Below are 21,289 nucleotides of genomic sequence, written 5' to 3'. Positions count from 1 at the left end.
AGTCAGGACTGAGTCAGCCACTTACGTACCTGATATTTAACTCTTTCAGGCAGAGAAAGAAAAAAAAGAAACACAGCATAGTTATTAGTGTGCTAGGCACTGTACATACCTATGTCTATCTCATCATGTCACATGTCACTTCGGGTATCCTTTAACCATCCTGGCGGTATGGACGAGCTCAGCTCGTCCATCACCGCCGGAGGCTGCCGCTCAGGCCCTGCTGGGCCGATTTGCACCAAATAAAGAGCAGCACACGCAGCCGGCACTTTGCCAGCCGCGTGTGCTGCCCGATCGCCGCCGCTCTGCGGCGATCCGCCGCGAGCAGCGGCGAAAGAGGGTCCCCCCAGCCGCCTGAGCCCAGCGTAGCCGGAACAAAAAGTTCCGGCCAGCGCTAAGGGCTGGATCGGAGGCCGCTGACGTCAGGACGTCGGCTGACGTCCATGACGTCACTCCGCTCGTCGCTATGGCGACGGTGTAAGCAAAACAAGGAAGGCCGCTCATTGCGGCCTTCCTTGTTTATTCTGGGCGCCGGAGGCGATCGGAAGAACGCCTCCGGAGCGCCCTCTAGTGGGCTTTCATGCAGCCAACTTTCAGTTGGCTGCATGAAATAGTTTTTTTTTAATTTAAAAAAAAACCCTCCCGCAGCCTACCTGGCGATCTTATCAGAACGCCAGGGTGGTTAACTGATTACCGTTAGTACCTTAATTCAGAATTCTGTAGGCTTATTACATATAGAGATATTTTCTAAAAAATATTCAGAAAAACACCCAACCCTTATATTCAACTAATATAAACGGATTTCTGGTTGGTATTTGTGTCCTCAAATAATGAGGAAATTCAATATAAAGAAATTGGAATGTGCTGGAGGTGTTAGTCACAATGTGAAGTCCTGCAGCTTCCTCATCTCTCCAATGATATGCTCAGCAGCCTCCCTGGCCGGGACACTGAAACTGACAATAGTCACAGCTGCTGGAAAAGTACAAACAACCTGCAGAGCTTCTTTCCACTCTGTTGGGGGGATTAGTCTGCAAACCAAGTTCCTGCTGGCTGCAATTTACACTGCCTCTGTTGACTGTTGCAGTCTTTGGCTGTGGATCTAATTGTAGCCCAGCACCTCATGCACAAGCTGCTGTTTCTCTCACACGCATGCTGCTGTATTCATATCATCTGGCTGGCACTATATAAATAAAAATAATAATAATAAATAAGCCTACCAGTAAAAGTTGGATACTGATTAGGTTTGGATTAAAAAAAAAAAAAAGAAAAAAAAAAAAGCTGTATTTAGGACCCTATTTCCTTTCACCTAATCCCAGGGCCCTCCTAATCTTTCATTAGTGCTGTAACATATTTTTTATCCTCTCTCTCTCTCTCTACTGCCATTTTGTCTTTCTTATTCAAACAAGCAGTCATAACGTCACTAACTCAAGCCAAGACACCTTCTCTGGGCTCTACCACCCTCTCTAGCTACTGTCCTGTCTTGTTTCTCCCCTTTGCCTCCAACGTGTTGGACCAGCACAGAAATTCTGAATTCTATCTCTACTAAGCGCTTGTTTTCTCTGCTGAAGCCTAGGTGACACCAAACAGCTGTCAGGCACAGCTGCATCTAGTCACTGCTTGTGACTGGGTTGCACATTTATGGTGTGGTGTACATAAAAACTGTTCTACTATGGCTCTGGTTCTCTTCTTAAAACTGCTAGCTTCGGTGCAGCAGCGGTTTGGGCGCGCCATAAACCGTAAATAGATTAAGAGCTATAATGTTGTTCAGGGACTAATTCTGCGTGCCAGCCATAGCTGGAGCTCAAGTTTGCAAAAAACGTAATTTGGCCAATTTAGCCATTGGCAATACGCGGTGCCCAAATTACCTCCCCTGCTAAAATTCAGAGTGGGAATAGTGTTTAGTGCCGGAGGGAGTTTGGCTGCGGCAGGGTGAGCTATCTTTCGGCTTCACCCTGCAATAAAATTTGGCAGCACCATTTTTCAATGTACACTCTCTTCTCTCCTCACAACTTTCTGTCTGCTGTTTCCTCATTCATACCACCTTGTTTCCTCAAACAAGGGAAATCGAGGTGAGAGTGATACGGAGGCTGCCATATTTATTTCTTTTTAAACAATGCCAGTTGCCTGGTAATCCTCCTTATCCTGTGTCTCTAATACTTTTAGCCATAGACCATGAACAAGCATATGATCAGGTACTCAAACTCTGATAACTCAGGTTTTATTGAATTAGCCAAATGCTTGTTTCAGGGTTTTTACTCAGACACTACGTATGCCAGAAGATCAACAGGACTGTCAGGCAACTGGCACTGTTTACAAGGAAATAAATATGGCAGCCTCCATATCACTCTCACCTTTAATCTGAATAATAACACTAAATATGTTATTTTTTCATCATCTCTTTATGCTTCCCTGCCTGTGGTTACTATAAATGTAGATAATGTCCCAATAACCCCAACTCCTAAAGCCCTCAGTCTGGGGCTAATATTTGGCTATATATTAATGTATTAACTAATTAATTTATTAACCTCATTAACTCATAAAATATCTCATGTTACTTTCAGCTCAATAATATATCCTGAATATGACCCCTTCTCACACAGGAGGCAACTAAAATGCATGTGCACTACCTAATTATATCTCATTATCTGCAGCATTGTGGTGGGCTAAGTCACTTTCATACTGATGAATTTCTTAGTAGCCTGTAAAAGTTTGTACTGTGTACTTTTCTTACCTCATTGACTTGGGCCTGAGTTTGAAGCAATCTGCGGTTGCTGGTGCTTTGTGGGAGTCCTCCTGAACTGGACCTAAAGTAAGATTTTACAATAAATAAGATGTTCAGTCACTGGTAAATGAATTTCAATAAGGTCTCATTACTACTTATAAGGTGAAAGCTCAAGATTGTAGTTTACAAATCATGATATAAGACCATTTCTGTTTAGACAGTATTTTTAACGGTAAAAAATCAAATCAAATTATTTTACATCAACACGAGCTAGCCTAAAAAAGGTCCTTCATCTGTTAAACCCTCCCTCATGCTTCCCTTCGGACACCCTCAACTTCATGGGTCAAATCACACCTACTAGTCTCCCATACAGAATGTTCTACTCCTCTTTGCACCCGCCAGGCTTCCAACTTTTTAAACACCACCTCCAGTTCCTTGGGCCACACCTTTTTCCATAGCTTAATATCATATAGCTCAAATTTCTGAAATTAGGCACTGCATGCAGTTAGCTAGTGAGCACTAGTATAGGCGCTCCCTGCTTACTAACTCTGCATTGAATACACTTTGTGTTACTTGACCTGAGGAAGCGGACTGCGTACTGCAAAATGCATTATCACCCAAGTTTCTGGTTTCTATTAAAATTCATTTATTTCTATTGGCCTAGCCCAGTGATGGCTAACCTTGGCACTCCAGCTGTGGTAGAACTACAAGTCACATGAGGCATTGCAATACTCTTAAAGGGGCACTATGGTTAAATTCTTTGTTTTTTAGTCACTGTAATATTTGTAGGTGTATGTAGAGCATAGTAAGTTACATGTAATGAGGCAGGTGCCATTTTTTTTTACACCGACATACTGCTTGTTTACCTTTAGAGTCACGTCGGAAGATTTAGCTTACCGACGCGACTCAGAGCAATCTATTTAGTTGTAGGAGGCAGCTGTCCCTGCCGTTACTGGTTACCCCTCTGTGCTGCGCTGTTTGGATTGTCCCTAATCTCAACCGCACAATCGTGCAGTTACAGAAATCACCCATCCTCGGTAAAGAGCAGAATTTAATCTGCTGCTCAGACTGGAGTACATCATCCCTCCTCGGTGGGACGCAACTGCCATGTGAGGAGGAGCGCAGCATCACTGATGACGCTGTGCAGCAAGGACCCCTGTAGCGAAGCTGGCAATGAAACGGACACCTATTGTTGTCCGTTTCTATGGTTACCTTTACATTTATATTTCAGGGGTCCTTGCTGTGCAGCGTCATCAGTGATGCTGCGCTCCTCCTCACATGGCAGTTGCGTCCCACCGAGGAGGGATGATGTACTCCAGTCTGCGCAGCAGATTAAATTCTGCTCTTTACAGCGGATGGGTGATTTCTGTAACTGCACGATTGTGCGGTTGAGATTAGGGACAATCTAAACAGCGCAGCACAGAGGGGTAACCAGTAACGGCAGGGACAGCTGCCTCCTACAACTAAATGGATTGCTCTGAGTCGCATCGGTAAGCTAAATCTTCCAACGTGACTCTAAAGGTAAACAAGCAGTATGTCGGTGTAAAAAAAATGTCACCTGCCTCATTACATGTAACTTACTATGCTCTACATACACCTACAAATATTACAGTGACTAAAAAACAAAGAATTTAACCATAGTGCCCCTTTAAAGCTCTAAGCATAACTCGGGGAGGAAGAGGCATGATGGGATTTGTAGTTTTGTCACAGCTGGAGTGCCAAGGTTAGCCATCACTGGCCTAGCCCCTTCTTGGTAGAGGTAAGCCAAATGGTTTTTATATTTACAATGTCAACAATAACATATTTGTACTTGGAGCGCCTCCTCAATCCCAGTGATAAGCCAGTCAAGCTCCCAAGTTTTTTGGGGGGCTGGCTGTGTCCGTTAGTTCGTTGAACTCCTATACCTTGTTCTTTCTGGAGTGTGACTGGTATGGTTGAATATTTAAAGAACCTGAGTGAGGACGGGTTTTCCTCACCGGCTATCACACTGTGGTTGCTGGTCTTGCATCCCACCTTTGTGAATACCTTTGTACACTGCTTTTTACTGATGTATCCCCACGACATTCTACACCATTTTGGACTCCTGGTGTCCCGTCTCTACTTTTTGTCTCCCCTGGAAGGTGGTTGGACTCATCTGTTCACCACACCCCTTGCAGTCCCTAGCAATGCATCCCTCAGCACTTATGCCACATCCTACAAAGCTGCAACATTGCCGTGTGAACACCTCCATCGTAGGTTACAACTATCGGATGGGATTATGGCTGTAACAGCCACACCCTACCTTCAGTATTGTGAATAGGAGAGGGTGAGTGGTGTGTGTGCATCACTCTTCCTCCCCAAAGGCATTTTTGGAGGCTGGGCCACTGAAATCGTGCATTGGTCACTTTGCAGAAGACATCAGGGTCCTGCGGTTTGAATTTAAAATAAAGTTAATTATACTTACCAGGTGTCAGTATTTCTGGCTTTCGTCCATAGCTTCGCCCCCTAGCAGAAGAGGTCACAGGCGCTTCTCTGATTGGTCCTAGAGAAGCACCTTTGACCTCTTCCATTAGGGGGTGGGGCTACTTACGGGAAGCCGCACATCGGGACACCTGGTAAGTATAATACAGTTTATTTTCATCCCCCCCCCCAAAAAAAAACAACAAAACACTAATCAGAAGCGCTGTACAGTTTACAGCGCTTCAAATTTTAGCAGAACACAATTGCAATTGCCCTAGTGGGTTCCAGCCCTAATGAAAATGCTTTTCAGAAGATCTGGGGGAGGGGCGATATGGTGACATCATCACCTCCTACCCCACCCCACAGGCATATAAAAGCAGTCTGAGACCTGACATGAGCCATGTAAAAGAGAAAGAGCATTCTAGTATAATCTGATTATGAAATGCAAATAATTTCAGCTGACATATTTCATGCAAACTGCATGCAGCTTGGCATTAGACAGGTCAAAATTTCCACGTAGTGCCCAACTCAATGCTTCATACAATCTGCATTCAAATCAGCATGATTTCCATGTCATGAACCATCTCTGAAGTGGACCTGCAGGTTCAGCACAAGCTTCTGGGCTCAGTTTTGGAGATCTGCAGATGGTGAATGTACGGTATGCTATAAATACTTTTCTCAAGGACAATTCAGGAAAAGCAGGTTATCTGTTTGATAAGGTTTTTAATTGGTTGATCATAATCATGTGATGATGATTCACTTCTGCTTCCAGCTTTAGCCTACACAAGAAACTGTAATGCATCCTGATTACAGCCAGTGCTTCAGAGACGAGGCACTTAGGGCCCGTTCAGATCACAAATGCGGATGGCCATGCGTGTGGAACGCGTGCGGACCGCAACGCGTACGAACGCATGGCCATCCGCGTTTGTGTGCGTTGCGTGGCTGATCCCATCACTGAAAAGTGAATGAGACAGCCACGCGTTTTAGCAAAATCTGCGTGCAGCATGCGTTCCCGGACCACACAGGTCCGGAACGCATGCAGTGTGAACATCAGACATTGCACTCTATGCAATGTCTGATGTCGTGCGTATCGGCCACCTGCACGCGTTTCCAAAACGCGGCTGGAAACGCGTGCAGTGTGAACGCTCCCTTAGACTTAAGGTGGCCACACACCATACAATTTTTTAAATATCTGTTCAATTTAAGAATTGCAATTAATTTTTCTGACTGTAACATTTCAAAAATATGACCAATGTACCACACACGTATGTTTAATTTTTTCCCCAATTATGATAAAAATGACTCAGAGAAAATTGCCAGGGTGTGTATATTAATAAATTAACAACCCAACACACACCATACAATCTTTATTATAGATTGAAAAGAAATATCTGGCATTCCGGATCGATTAATCGAAAAAAACTAGAAATCCGATCGGATTTTTCAGTCGAATTAAAAAAAAAGCTTTCGATTTTTTCGAGAGATACGATCGCTTTTATCGAATTACTGTAAAATCGGATCATTTTATTGTATCGTGTGTGGCCACTTTTAAGCCTGGTACACACCTTCAATTCTGATTGGCCAATGACTGGCCATATTTACCACTTCCGTGTAGTATGAGAGTTTACCTACACAATCTGCTCATAGTATTTAATGTCTCTTGACCCCCAGAAACTCTGACCAAGAATTGAACTTTATCCCAATCAGTAGCCGATACCCCTTTTTACATGAGAAATCTATTCCTTTTCACAAACAGACCATCAGGGGGCGCTGTATGGCTGATATTGTGGTGAAACCCCTCCCACAAGACACTCTGAGGACTGTGGTACTCCTGGCAGTTTCCTGTCTGTGAACCTTGCTGCATTGTGGGAAATAGCTGTTTACAGCTGTTCCCAACTGCCAAAAAAGCATGCAGCAGCTACATCACCTGCCAGGAGTAAAACTGTCACCATGTAATAAATGTCAGAATGTAAATCAGGGATTTAAAAGATTGTACAATGGGCAAACACTGACTAAATCATTTATACATAATTATTGTAAAAATGAAGCACTTTTTTATTACATTATTTTCACTGGAGTTCCTCTTTAAGTGTAGGTAGAGGGGAGGCTAGTGTTAGGTATTGGTAGTGCAGGGTTAGTGTGAGGTTTAGGTTACGGGGGAATCGGGGATAGTAGAACATCAGTAAAATTACCAATATTCTGCTACCAGGAATATCTCACGCCCAATTTACTCGGCACCCGCAGCAGAACAGGCTAATCAGCTGAGAGCCAAGCAAAGTGTTTGTATGGGGTTCTGTGACACGAAATGATTATAAGTGAATGTTTCAGGGGACCAAAGCACAAGGTGTGAGCAAAGCTTTACAAATCTGTCACCTGATCAAATTGTTCCCATGAAGATTTTGTATATATAATAAGCTGATTATCTCTACTGCAGTAATTAACTGGCTGTAGGCATGTCTTGGACAGCACAGAGCAAGCGGGCAGGTGAATCACCCACAGACACCACACTGCACAGTACTGAGAAACGCACAACAAAAATCAAACAGGACAAAATGACAAGAAAGACATATTGGGCTTGATTCGCAAAGCGGTGCTAACCTAGTTAGCATGCCTAAAGACTTTTGGGCGTGATAAGCATTGCACTAAGTAGGTTAGCACTGCTTTCAAGGAAAAACTCGTGCGCAAAGTCTGGTGCGTGCGAAACGTTGCATAGGATTTAATGGTGTTGCGCGCGTTAAACTTTGCGCGCGTAAAAGTTTAGGCGTGATAATGGGCTTTTCACCAGCGTGCTAACAGTTAGCACGGCTTTGTGAATCAAGCCCTTTGTATCTACATACTGTATGTGAAAAGTTTAATATACTGTAGATACTGTTGAACATTTGCTTGTCTGTCATCTCTTGTATCTTCCTGCAAAAGGTGCTGAAAAATAAATATGGTCGCACTTCCTGTTTTGGCATGACAGGGGTAATTACTGTATTAACCCTGTCTGTTGCCACAGGCTGTCCAGTAGACAACACTGACAGGCAATAGAAATAGACTACTCATCTGTTTTAACATACAGCATATCCCAGATTTCAGGGAATCATCCTATATTATACTGTATTTTTCGGACTATAAGATGCTCCGGACCATAAGACGCACATAGGTTTAGAGGATAAAAAACAAGCAGAAAAAAATTATACTAAACTTGGTGCGTCCATGGTGCAGGGGCATCTTATGGACCTCCCCCCCCCTCAATTATTATGTTCCCCTTGTGCCCTCCTTGTACCTCTTGTGTCCCCTGTCCCCCTTTGTTCAGTATCCCCCTGTGTTCTCATCCTCCATCCTATGCCTTGTCTCTGTATCTGTGTGCCCATCTATGTCTGCCTCCCTGTGTCTGTTCCCCTCTGTCTTTCACCCCCCCCTTTGTCCTTGTCCCCCCTGTCTTCTGATGTCCCCCCTCCTTTTTCTTGTCTCTGTCCTCCTGTGTGCTTCTTCATCTCTGCCTCACTTTGTTCCCCTGAATCTTCTTTCTCGTTGCATCCTCCTCTCTCCTATCCTCAATGTCCTGTCCCCCTTCCTATGCCCGTCTCTGTCCATGTCTGCCTCCCTGTATCTTCCGTCCCCGTGTATTGTGTCATGTCCCTCCTGTCCTCGATGTCCTGTCTCCCTCCCTATGCCCGTCTCTGTCCATGTCTGCCTCCCTGTATCTTCCGTCCCCGTGTATTGTGTCATGTCCCTCCTGTCCTCGATGTCCTGTCTCCCTCCCTATGCCCGTCTCTGTCCATGTCTGCCTCCCTGTATCTTCCGTCCCCGTGTATTGTGTCATGTCCCTCCTGTCCTCGATGTCCTGTCTCCCTCCCTATGCCCGTCTCTGTCCATGTCTGCCTCCCTGTATCTTCCGTCCCCGTGTATTGTGTCATGTCCCTCCTGTCCTCGATGTCCTGTCTCCCTCCCTATGCCCGTCTCTGTCCATGTCTGCCTCCCTGTATCTTCCGTCCCCGTGTATTGTGTCATGTCCCTCCTGTCCTCGATGTCCTGTCTCCCTCCCTATGCCCGTCTCTGTCCATGTCTGCCTCCCTGTATCTTCCGTCCCCGTGTATTGTGTCATGTCCCTCCTGTCCTCAATGTCCTGTCTCCCTCCCTATGCCCGTCTCTGTCCATGTCTGCCTCCCTGTATCTTCTGTCCCCCTGTATTGTGTCATGTCCCTCCTGTCCTCAATATCCTGTATCCCTTCCGATGCTGTCTCTTTACCGATGCGCATACATGCCTAGCAGCTGGGCGCTCACCTCTGATGCGTCCCACTGTGTCTTCTTCAGTCCTCCCGTGTCCATGTCCCTCTTGACCGTGTTCCCCATTCTATGCCATCTCTTTCCCGAAACCATACGCATCCAGCAGCCGTGTGCTTGCATCCGATGTAATGACAAAAGCTTTCAGAGCAAACGACCAATCAGGCGGGGGAGGGGGGCGCTGCCCCAGACCTCCAATCACAGCCATCACTGCTCCCTGCTTTGTCCCGCCGTCGAGACTATAGCGTCCTAATAAATAGCGAGCCGGGAGCAGTGAGGGCATGTATGCGCATTGGTAAAGAGACAGCATAGGAAGGGCGACCGGACACAACACACAGGGAGGGAGGGCACAGGGACAGAGATGGGTATAGAAAGGGGGACACAGACATCAGAGGAATGGAGGGATGAGGGCATAGGGCCTGAAGACCCCAAAAAGTGAGGCAAACATGGAGGAGAACACAAGGAGAGGCGCTGATGGCGGACACAGGGGAACAGACACTGGACATTCGGACTATAAGACTCACTAACTTTTTCTCCCAATTTTTAGCAGAGAAAAAGTGCGTCTTATAGTCCGAAAAATACGGTAATCTCCTTGTCCTTGTGTCTTCCTGTTTCTCTATGTCTGTGCGTCAAGGATGTCTGCCACGCATGTGCGGGCTTAAGGCAGCAGACATGATGGGCATGGTGTGTGCGCGGGGGTCAGGGCCGTGCATGGGGGTTTGGGTGTTGTGGCCGTGTGCATGTGCTGCCCATGCCAAACCCCACTGACAAGCTCAGTATAAGTGAAAGAGGCTTTAATGATTGGATCAAGGGACAATTATCTGGTGTCTGTACATAGTAAAAGACACACCATGACTTCACTAGCCTATAAATATACAGGAGAGATTAGAATTTTGTTCTTCTAAGCTGAGAGCTGAGAGAGACAGGAATAAACTTCACACCTGCATTAGCTAAATACAAGAGACTTCACACATTCAATCAACAGAGCAGGCTTCACATCCACAACTCATCCTTCCTTTATGAATAAAGAACAGATGTAACCTGTACAAAAACCCAAGACTAAGATGTATCTGTGAACACTGAACTGCGGGAGTTATACACAATGGCTGGGAGTTGGTGGTACCTGGAGACTTGACATACATTGTCCTAAATACCACTGAATAAATAACAGATGTTTAGTTTGCCTGTTTTCGCCGCGGATGCATTCTAAAATGTGAAATTCTAAAAGGTAGAAATAACTTCCCAGAATGCCACTCTCTGCCCCTTCTTCAATGTGCGGGAATCAGTGTGCTGCCACCCTCAGGTGCTTCCAGTGCTGTGGCAGTAGGGAATGCAGAGGTTCCAAGCTGTGTTATGCTAGCAATGCAAGTGCTTTGTGCATAACGTTAGCTGCACTAGGTTACTTGCATAAGCACGCTGTCTGCACATAGCAATTTTCCCTTTGATTATTGAATATACTCCCATGTCCCATTACTAGCCTCTGTGAGTAGACTGCAGGAGCACAGCAGAGGTTCTCTCCCCATACAGTAAACAATGATGCTCAGCGCTCCCTGAAAAGAGAAACCAAATTCTAAACTTTCTTTTAGGATCCCCACAAAATGATTTTGCAATGCAACACCTATGCGATGTTCACAATGCGTTGGGAGCATTGGGGTATAATGGCGCATATTGTTCTGTTTTGTGGCATCGTAACTCACTGCATGCACTGGGTTACTGCAAAATGTGCACGCTAACAGTGACAGTGAAGCATACCTTTAATTGACAGTATGTTTCACAATACATGATGCAATGCGTGGGTGCAGCACCGCTTTCCTGATCTGTTGCGTTCCTGCTGTGGCGAGGAACACAATGGTCACTGTGAACCTAGCCTACGGCACATTTTGTTCTGTTTTGTCATTTTTTCCTTTTTTTTACAACCTACTTGAAGCTCATTTGAGGGTCATGTCTAAGAGAACTCATGGAGAAGCATGTGATCACTTGTGGTCAGGTGATAAATATGTAAGTCCTGACCATATGCTAAACTAGGATGTGATCAAAGCAAATGTATCAGCTGATCAAACAAATCACATGCTTCTCCATGAGACATGACCTTCACTAGTGCCAAACTCCAGCACAACCCAAGTGATGGGACTGAATCAGGAAAGGAGTGGTTCATCAAGTAGAACACATTTCTCAGTCCATCCTAAACACTGGCCTGGATATGGCCCTGAAAGACTGACATCCCTGCATTAGACAGTGTGGGCACCTGGACTGATGGGTGTGGGAATGGTTCCAGGACGGGAACCTCTTCAGCAGTCCACCAAATTAGATGATACTCAGCCAATTGTTATAGTCATTGCCAAGTTGCAGTGGGACATCTGCTTGTCACCTGAGACAATGAAGAATAATCACCTAAGGTGATGAATATTATTATATGCACACAGCTCAATACAGCAATCTGAGGATCCAATGAAAATAGTAATATCAGTCTACTATGTTTCAGTCCAGCCATGTGGAAAACACTATGCTATTTCTGTGACTGGAAATATACTTACAAATGGACATGGATGGCCACAGAGGGTTTAACAAATCTGGTTACTTTCCAAATAATCCTCCATGTGTCTTCTTATCTGTTTTGTATTACATTTGGATTAGCTTGTTTATTAGGAAAGTTCAGTGAGATAAGCCCCTCCCGCTGCAGGAAGATGTTTCATGTTAGGTGTAATAACCATGCTAAAAATATCTCTGGTTACCTCTGACTGTGATGCCAGACTCTGGGAAGTGAGAAAATCAGAGCATCCCAGTTATCTATAATTATCTTGTGTATCTAGTGATCAATCTAAATTCTCAAAATCCTATTCCTGTTCGCTTCATGTACTCGTGTGATATTGGCAAAGCCATTAGAGCTGCTCGCCTTGTGCATCATCACTGCCCAACAACAATTCAGCAATTCTGTTTAAAGACCACTGTCATTGAAATCTTAAAATTTAAAATATATGTGAACATATACAGATATGTACATTTCTTCCAGAGTAAAATGAGCCATAAATTACTTGTCTCCTATGTTGCTGTCACGTACAGTAGGTAGTAGAAATCTGGCAGAACCGACAGGTTTTGCACTTGCCCATCTCCTCATGGGGGGTTCTCAGGGTTTCTTTATTTTCAGAAGCACTTAGTGAATGGCAGTTGCTCCGTCCAACTGCCCAAAAAGTGTATGGTGAGCAGAGACGTTGTTCAGCATCTTTGTATAAATCGTTTTCAGGGAATGTCTTTATGAAGAATAAAGGTCATGCTGAGAATCCTCTATGGAAAGATGGGCTAGCCGAAAACCTGTCGGATCTGTCAGATTTCTACTACCTACTGTAAGTAACAGCAACCCTACTGTAAGTAACAGCAACCCTACTGTAAGTAACAGCAACATAGGAGAAAAGTAATTTATGGCTCATTTTACTCTGGAAGAAATGTACTTGTATGTGTTTTAAATTTTAAGATTTTCGTGACAGTTCCTCTTTAAAGAGAGTCAGAGATGAGTCTTCCTGCCTTTTTTTTTACTTACCCGGGGCTTCCTCCAGCCCCATAAGCATGGCTGTGACCCTCGCCATCCTCCTGCAATCTCCCATTCAACTCCCAGTACGTGGCTCAGTCGGACTCAGTCTGGCTGAGTGACGTCAGCCAGGGCCTTCTGCGCTTGCGCAGAAGGTCCGCTGCTGATGTTACTGAGCCGCTTACCGAGGAAGATTGCAACTGAATGGGAGATCGCAGGAGGACGGCAAGGGACACATCCGTGCTTATAGGGCTGGAGGAAGCCCCGGGTAAGTAAAAAAAAAAATCAGGAAGACTAATCTCTGAGTCTCTTTATTCCTTAGCCGACCACTCCACGCCAATTGGCGTGAATGTGGTGGCAGCCCCAGGACCGCTCCACGCTGATTGGCGTGATTGGCCTTCTATGGGGCTAGCAGGAGATCGTGCGCGCTGCTGCACGTGCATCCCTGCTTGGCCAGCATCTTTGTATAAATGTTTTTCAAGGAATATCTTTACAGAGAATAAAGGCTATACTGAGAATGCCCTATGGAGAGATGGACTAGCCCAAAACCTGTCGGTAATGTCAGATTTCTACTACCTACTGTAAGTGACAGCAACATAGGAGAAAAGTAATTTATGGCTCATTTTAATCTGGAAGAAACATACTTCTTATTTGTATATGTTTACATATATTTTAAACTTTAAGATTTTTGCCACAGTGGTCCGACCGCCTCAGCCAACAATTAGGTTTGTGTATGTCTCCTGATGACCCGCGATGCCCAACCCACAAGGGATCTGCCAGATGGATCTACCCAAGCCCAGCAATGCCGATACCCCTGCCGAACCCATTGTTCACTCCCCCACCTGACATGTGATGTCACCCATGTGCCACTCATCATCCCTCTGTCGTCCGCCCGCATAGCAACACAGCCTGTCATCAGCTAAACAGCTGATATGCATGTGTGCAGCCTGGCCAAGCGCTGTCACCCAAGGGGATCAGCTCCTGATCTCAGATGGGCGACATCAGTTGAGCCCTAACCTAACAATACAGTGTGCAGCTGTGGGCAGATCTGTGGTGAGTGCACATATACAGAGGGATTTCTCCTCACTGAGTTCATGGATAGAGAACATACGTTTCTTTGCACAAGGGCAACGGGTTTCGTGAGCATATACAACTAACTTCATCAGACCAAATATCAGTGATGGTATACTAAATAGCCTGGCACAGAGTGCCTCAATGCCAGGCTATTTACTATGAGGCAATCAACACCAGGCTATTTAGTATGAGGCATTCAACGCCAGGCTATTAGTATGAGGCACTCAATGCCAGGCTGTTTAGTATGAGGCAATCAACACCAGGCTATTTAGTATGAGGCACTCAACGCCAGGCTATTAGTATGAGGCACTCAACGCCAGGCTATTTAGTATTTTACACTCAATGCCAGGCTGTTTAGTATGAGGCACTCAATGCCAGGCTGTTTAGTATGAGGCAATCAACACCAGGCTATTTAGTATGAGGCACTCAACGCCAGGTTATTAGTATGAGGCACTCAACGCCAGGCTATTTAGTATTTTACACTCAATGCCAGGCTGTTTAGTATGAGGCACTCAATGCCAGGCTATTTAGTATGAGGCACTCAACGCCAGGCTATTTACTATGAGGCACTCAATGCCAGGCTATTTAGTATGAGGCACTCAATGCCAGGCTGTTTAGTATGAGGCACTCAATGCCAAGCTATTTAGTATGAGGCATTCAACGCCAGGCTATTTACTATGAGGCACTCAATGCCAGGCTGTTTAGTATGAGGCACTCAACGCCAGGCTATTTAGTATGATACACTCAATGCCAGGCTGTTTAGTATGATACACCCAATGCCAGGCTGTTTAGTGTAAGGCGCTCAATGACAGGTTATGTAGTATACTGGCTCTGATATTTGGCCTAATGAAATAAGTTGATTGTGCTCACGAAACGCATTGCCCTAGTGCAAATAAACTTTTTTTCTATCCAAAATACATCTTTTAGGTAAGCCTCCTACTATTTGGATTTTAAGGATTTTTATGTATTTTGCCCTTCCTGGGTGCATCTTCCCCTTAATATGTTTGTTACCCTCCAAGGGAGGGCAGCCTTGCGCCAGCTGTTTCTAGTTCCCAAAACTTTTTTGAAGGATAGCAACTGAAGTACAGTGGTGGTTCCTGTACCCGAGTGGAGACAGATGTTCTCCAAAAGGCTATTGGTTGGTTGTCCTTCATAGCAGCCTCATCTTGTGAGTACCACCCTCTACTAGGTTTTACCCCATTTCTACTGAACATACTGCACCAACCAGACTCCCATTGTCTCTGTGTTTATTTCAAAGGTATCATTCTTTATTTCTCAATCTGTCTTTTTTATGTTATTGTTCATAGGACTGGCACAACATACAGAAGCCACATGGCAGGACTCTATTGGGCAGACAGGTCATGCTTTACGAAATACACTGATGCCAGTCTGCTTAGCCTATAATATCTACTTATGAATTCTTTTGATCAGTTTGCGTCTAGGTGACTTGACCTAGTGCCGAGAAAATAGACAACATGATACAGGACGAGGGGTGTCCTTGTTATTACTGTCCGGTTCTATCTTGGGCAAATTGTTACACCCTTTTTTTGTGATGAGGTGATGCGAATTACACTTATGGTACCCATACACTAAAACAATTTCTCATCGAAATACAGCAGATTCGATAACTGATCGAATCTGCTGTGAAATCGTTACACAAATGTTGACCGATCGACCGATTTCCACCCGAAAATTTAGCTCGATCGCTAGCAGTTCGTCAGATCATCATTAGCGGCGCTCGATATGGCGATGACCGATGCAGCAATACATCACCTGTCCGCAGGGGTGAGTCCCCCGGTCCCCACAGTCTCTCACTTCTTCTGGCGTCTTCTCTTCCTGTCCCGTCCTGTGAGAAGGCAAAGTTGAAACAGTAGAGGGCACTCTACTGTTTGAACTTCCTTGTCACAGGATGGGACAGGAAGTGAAGAGAAGATTGAGGAGGACGCTGAAAGAATTGAGAGACTGCGGGGACCCGGGGACTAGCGCCGGCGGACAGGTGATGTATTGCTGCTGGCAGGGGGCGCGAGGCAGCAGCAATTCCACAGGTTGTGAATCGATTTCATGTTGAAATCGATTCAAAATCTGTGTGCAGTGTAGGCAGCCAATAGATCCCTCTCTGATCAGATTCGATCACAGAGAGATCTATCTGCTGGTCGATCTGGTGGCAGTCGACCAGTGTATGGCAGCCTTTAGCCTCTGAGGAAGTGACGGTTTGGATGAAGTGAATTAGGTACCATTACTCAAATAGGATAAGTGACATATGAAAAAAAAAATTAATTCATTATGCAAAAAAGTACAAACCACCAATATGCTAAAATCAATTAAAAAAATGAATCGGTTCCACAACGCTAAGCATGACCCCCAGTCAATCACACACCAACCATATGGTTTGGACAAAAAAGTCCCACTTTCTTTGCATTACATTAAAGTTAGCCCCGTCCACATCCTGTCATGGCCACACCCATTTTTAACCACAGCACTCTCACTCCTATTCTGGCCCAGCCTCGCGCTCAAACTTGAGAACTCCATGTGGCCCTCGAGTCAAATAGTTTGTCCACCCCTGTGCTAGCATAATGTGTGTTACACCAATGGCGTAATGCATGTAAGACTGCAATCTACACACTTCAATTTTACCACTGTTTTCTGAATATACCCCTTAGTAACTTAGTAACTTAGTAACTGAACAGCAATTTGTAATCTTACTTATTTTTTGTGTATCTATATAAATATTGAATTCACAAGATAAATAAGGGGATATAAATCACGAGTTAAAGGGCACCTGAGCTGTGAGGGATATGGAGGCTGTCATATTTATTTCCTTTTAAACAATACCAGTTTTATTGGCTGTCCTTTGAATCATCTGCCATTAATACGTTTAGTCATAGACCCTGAACAAGCATGCAGATCAAATGTTTCTGACTGAAGCCTGACTAGATTAGCTGCATGCTTGTTGTAGGTGATCCAGAGTCTGCTGCAGCCAAAGAGCAGGATGCCAGGCAACTGGTATTGTATAAAAGGAAATAAACATGACAGCCCCCATATCCCTCTCAGTTCAGGTATCCTTTAAGTGAAATAAAAAGTCTTTATTTCATGTATGGTTGCTTAATCAATTCACTGGATTGTGCTCTGTGCTTGATTAGCTAGATCATAGGGTCTTATCAGCAGCTGTGAATCAGATCTGCGAGCTGTGTGTGATCTGTGCCTTGGCAGCTCGCTGCCCTTTATAAACATAGGCTTAACCCTTTCAGTGCATCTATTGAAGTGAATTCAAGTAAAACTTCAGGTTTTTTTTAGGATTTCCATAAACTGTAATGAAGATTTTTTGCCTCTGGGTTATGATGCTGTGGCTAATCTTCATTAGCATAGAGGAAGTTCTTTTAGTTCTGCTTTAAAGTGGAATGAAATCCAGCATTTCTTCTTTGCTCTAAAAGATTATTTACTAACACTATTTTTTAAAGTAAAAGAGCATTCAAGGGGTTAAATCACAGAACTGACTTTTTCCCCTGCAGGGACAGCCGCATCTGAACTGGTGATAACATTATATTGTGTTTACATTCTTCACTTGATACAATTAAGTAAACATTCTCTGACTGTGCAGAAACTTCTACTAATGAGTCCTGAACTGAAACACTGCTCGGAAATCAGTACTGGGTGCATTTACACTAGAAATACAACAGTTATGAATACAATGCACCAGCAGCTTTCAAAGTAAATAAACTGAACTTTGGGAACTTATAATTTCTAAATGAATAATACTTGTGCGCAAAAACAAATATGATAATTGTATGGGTTATAAAAAGTAGGAAAACACGTTTTTTATTGAATATTTTGTCAGAGTTTAAAACTGCTTTCAGACAGATCAGGAGAGATAAATCATAAGTTCATAGGTAATGTGAGAAAGTTTGTTAGGTAAGTTTTGTGTATCAATGCCAAGCAGCTAATACATACTATATCATAGTGTGATAGCACAGATAGGCAAATAATACTAAAGGCAGGTAGATATCAGTAGTCTGCAATTTACAATAACACCAACAACAGGCATGCCTTAATGACATGCAGATATTCACAAGAGACATGTTCCATTAGTGACTAGAGAGAAGATCTAGGAAGACATGTTGTGGAGTTTAGTGAGGGTTCAGCACTGTGTGTCTGGACAGCTCCTGCAGCTCTACTCCCATAACTGTAACCTCCCCATCTGGCACCACCTCTGGCACTGTGTGACTAAAGTTTATTTCAGAAGAAATGCACTGTACAGTACCTAGTGGATTCAGCACTGTGTGACTAGAGAGTTGTATTTGGGAATACATGCACAGTGCGGGAGGATAGTCAGCTCTGTGTGACTACTAGAGAGATCGACTACAGGAAAACATGTACTGTACTGTGCTCTTACAGTTCAGCACTTTCTGTATGGACAGCTCCTGCAGCTCTATTTCTATCATTGTAACCTCCCCAACTGGCACCACCTCTGGCGCTGTGTGACTAGAGAGTTGTATTTGCACAGACATACCCTATATACAGTACAGCAGGTGTTTACACTGTGTGACTAGAGTAATGTATCTGAGAAGACATACCCTATATACAGTACACAGAGGGGGGTCAGCACTGTGTGACTAGAGTAATGTATGTGAGAAGACATGCCCTATACAGTACAGAGGGTGTTTACACTGTGTGACTAGAGTAATGTATGTGAGAAGACATGTGCTGTACAGTACAGGGGGTGTTTACACTGTGTGACTAGAGTAATGTATGTGAGAAGACATGCCCTATACAGTACAGAGGGGGTTCAGCACTGTGTGACTAGAGTAATGTATGTGAGAAGACATACCCTATATACAGTGCAGCAGGTGTTTACACTGTGTGACTAGAGTAATGTATGTGAGAAGACATGTGCTGTACAGTACAGAGGGGGTTTACACTGTGTGACTAGAGTAATGTATGTGAGAAGACATACCCTATATACAGTACAGAGGGTTTTTACACTGTGTGACTAGAGTTATGTATGTGAGAAGACATGTGCTGTACAGTACAGGGGGTGTTTACACTGTGTGACTAGAGTAATGTATGTGAGAAGACATACCCTATATACAGTGCAGCAGGTGTTTACACTGTGTGACTAGAGTAATGTATGTGAGAAGACATACCCTATATACAGTGCAGCAGGTGTTTACACTGTGTGACTAGAGTAATGTATGTGAGAAGACATGTGCTGTACAGTACAGGGGGTGTTTACACTGTGTGACTAGAGTAATGTATGTGAGAAGACATGTGCTGTACAGTACAGAGGGTGTTTACACTGTGTGACTAGAATAATGTATGTGAGAAGACATGCCTTATACAGTACAGAGGGGGTTCAGCACTGTGTGACTAGAGTAATGTATGTGAGAAGACATGCCTTATACAGTACAGAGGGGGTTCAGCACTGTGTGACTAGAGTAATGTATGTGAGAAGACATACCCTATATACAGTGCAGCAGGTGTTTACACTGTGTGACTAGAGTAATGTATGTGAGAAGACATGCCTTATACAGTACAGAGGGGGTTCAGCACTGTGTGACTAGAGTAATGTATGTGAGAAGACATGCCTTATACAGTACAGAGGGGGTTCAGCACTGTGTGACTAGAGTAATGTATGTGAGAAGACATACCCTATATACAGTGCAGCAGGTGTTTACACTGTGTGACTAGAGTAATGTATGTGAGAAGACATACCCTATATACAGTACAGAGGGTTTTTACACTGTGTGACTAGAGTTATGTATGTGAGAAGACATGTGCTGTACAGTACAGAGGGTGTTTACACTGTGTGACTAGAGTAATGTATGTGAGAAGACATGCCTTATACAGTACAGAGGGGGTTCAGCACTGTGTGACTAGAGTAATGTATGTGAGAAGACATGCCCTATACAGTACAGAGGGGGTTCAGCACTGTGTGACTAGAGTAATGTATGTGAGAAGACATGCCTTATACAGTACAGAGGGGGTTCAGCACTGTGTGACTAGAGTAATGTATGTGAGAAGACATGCCCTATACACATTTTTCTGCATGAGTTTCCTGCACACAATGGGTTTGATTCACTAAACCTTGATAACTCATATCAGGGCCGCGCTAGCGGTTTTGCGTTTTTGTGCGCATTTGCACGTGAAAATTTGCGAAAATGTGAAATCGCAAAAATGCTAGCACGGCCATTATATAGGTTATCAGGGTTTAGTGAATCAAGACCCATGTGTGTTTGTATGCAGAAAATCACGCACATTTTTCACTTTTCACAGCAGCTAATGTCATTGATAGAGATTGAAAACTGACAAAATGTGCAGACATCAGGTTTGTGAACTAGCCCATTGATGAACATGAATTCTAAGTTTAAATCAGTTTTTTTGTGCAGACAAACTGCATGAAAACAGTCAAGTCTGTCCCCTGCCTAAGACAAGCAAACATTTTGTTGTGTCAAGTCGGTACAACTGAGTCTTCCATCCTTTTGATGCTGCAGTAATCAGAGTGTAATAAGTAACTGTTCAATAAAACATTTCTGTGAAATCCTTAAAAGGCGGCAAAAGCACCTGTCAATGGATAAGTTCCTTGTAAAAAGTCAAACAATAAGAAAAATATTTGGTTGAACTAAGAGATACCAATGATTCTGTGATACTGAAAGTCTTTCTTCACAATAACCCTCATCCTCCTGTCTCCCTCACATCAGCCACCATTCTTTTCAAAAGTAAAGTCCTGGGTAATTTGCTTTACTGTATACATGTTTGCCTTATTATACAGTACAGTATTTTGTATTGAATATTTTTCTATAAATGTTTTTGAATAGTGGAACGAATCATCTGAGTTGAAATGGGAAATTCTCTTTGATATAAGAGTGCTTTGGATTACATTCCAGAACAACTTATGCTCGCAAACCGAGGTCCCGCTGTACCTGGGAAGGCATGCTGTGCTCTGTGCGGTATAGTGAGGGTTCAGCACTGTGTGTATGGACAGCTCCCGCTGCTCTACTTACATAATTGCTTGGGAGTCGCTGAAGATCTCAGGTCTTCTATTCACCGGAGCACAGAGGGATCTGTCACAGAGATGGTGGCGGCAGCACCCAGCACAGGGAGTGTCACAGATGGAGGAGGAGGAGGTGGGAGGATAGACAGGGGTTCTTAATTAACACATCTACAAGTACAGACAGAACAGAAAGCTGAGGAAGTGATAAAGTGGGTCACACGGTATGTGAGGAAAAACAAATCATCAAGCTAAAGCTTGGGCTGTTTTCGGCTATTTC

General features: G+C 44.0%; 1 protein-coding gene across 1 annotated transcript in view; it reads right to left on the bottom strand.

Annotated features, from left to right (window-relative positions):
• LOC137570503 (vesicle-associated membrane protein 2-like) overlaps positions 1 to 21,086 on the bottom strand; it is a 49,831-nt gene extending 28,745 nt beyond the window's left edge. Inside the window, exons 1-2 of the mRNA XM_068279177.1 lie at positions 21,023 to 21,086; positions 2,729 to 2,801 (exon numbers count right to left, since the gene is read on the bottom strand). Coding sequence (XP_068135278.1) covers positions 2,729 to 2,801; positions 21,023 to 21,024 — 75 coding nt within the window. The 5' untranslated portion in view covers positions 21,025 to 21,086. The remainder of the gene's footprint in view (positions 1 to 2,728; positions 2,802 to 21,022) is intronic.
• Between the last annotated feature and the right edge of the window lie 203 nt (positions 21,087 to 21,289).

This window comes from Hyperolius riggenbachi, chromosome 4 (genome assembly GCF_040937935.1).
Source record: "Hyperolius riggenbachi isolate aHypRig1 chromosome 4, aHypRig1.pri, whole genome shotgun sequence".
In the NCBI taxonomy this organism is placed as follows: Eukaryota; Metazoa; Chordata; class Amphibia; order Anura; family Hyperoliidae; genus Hyperolius; species Hyperolius riggenbachi.
This window is presented reverse-complemented; position numbering and strand designations above follow the sequence as displayed.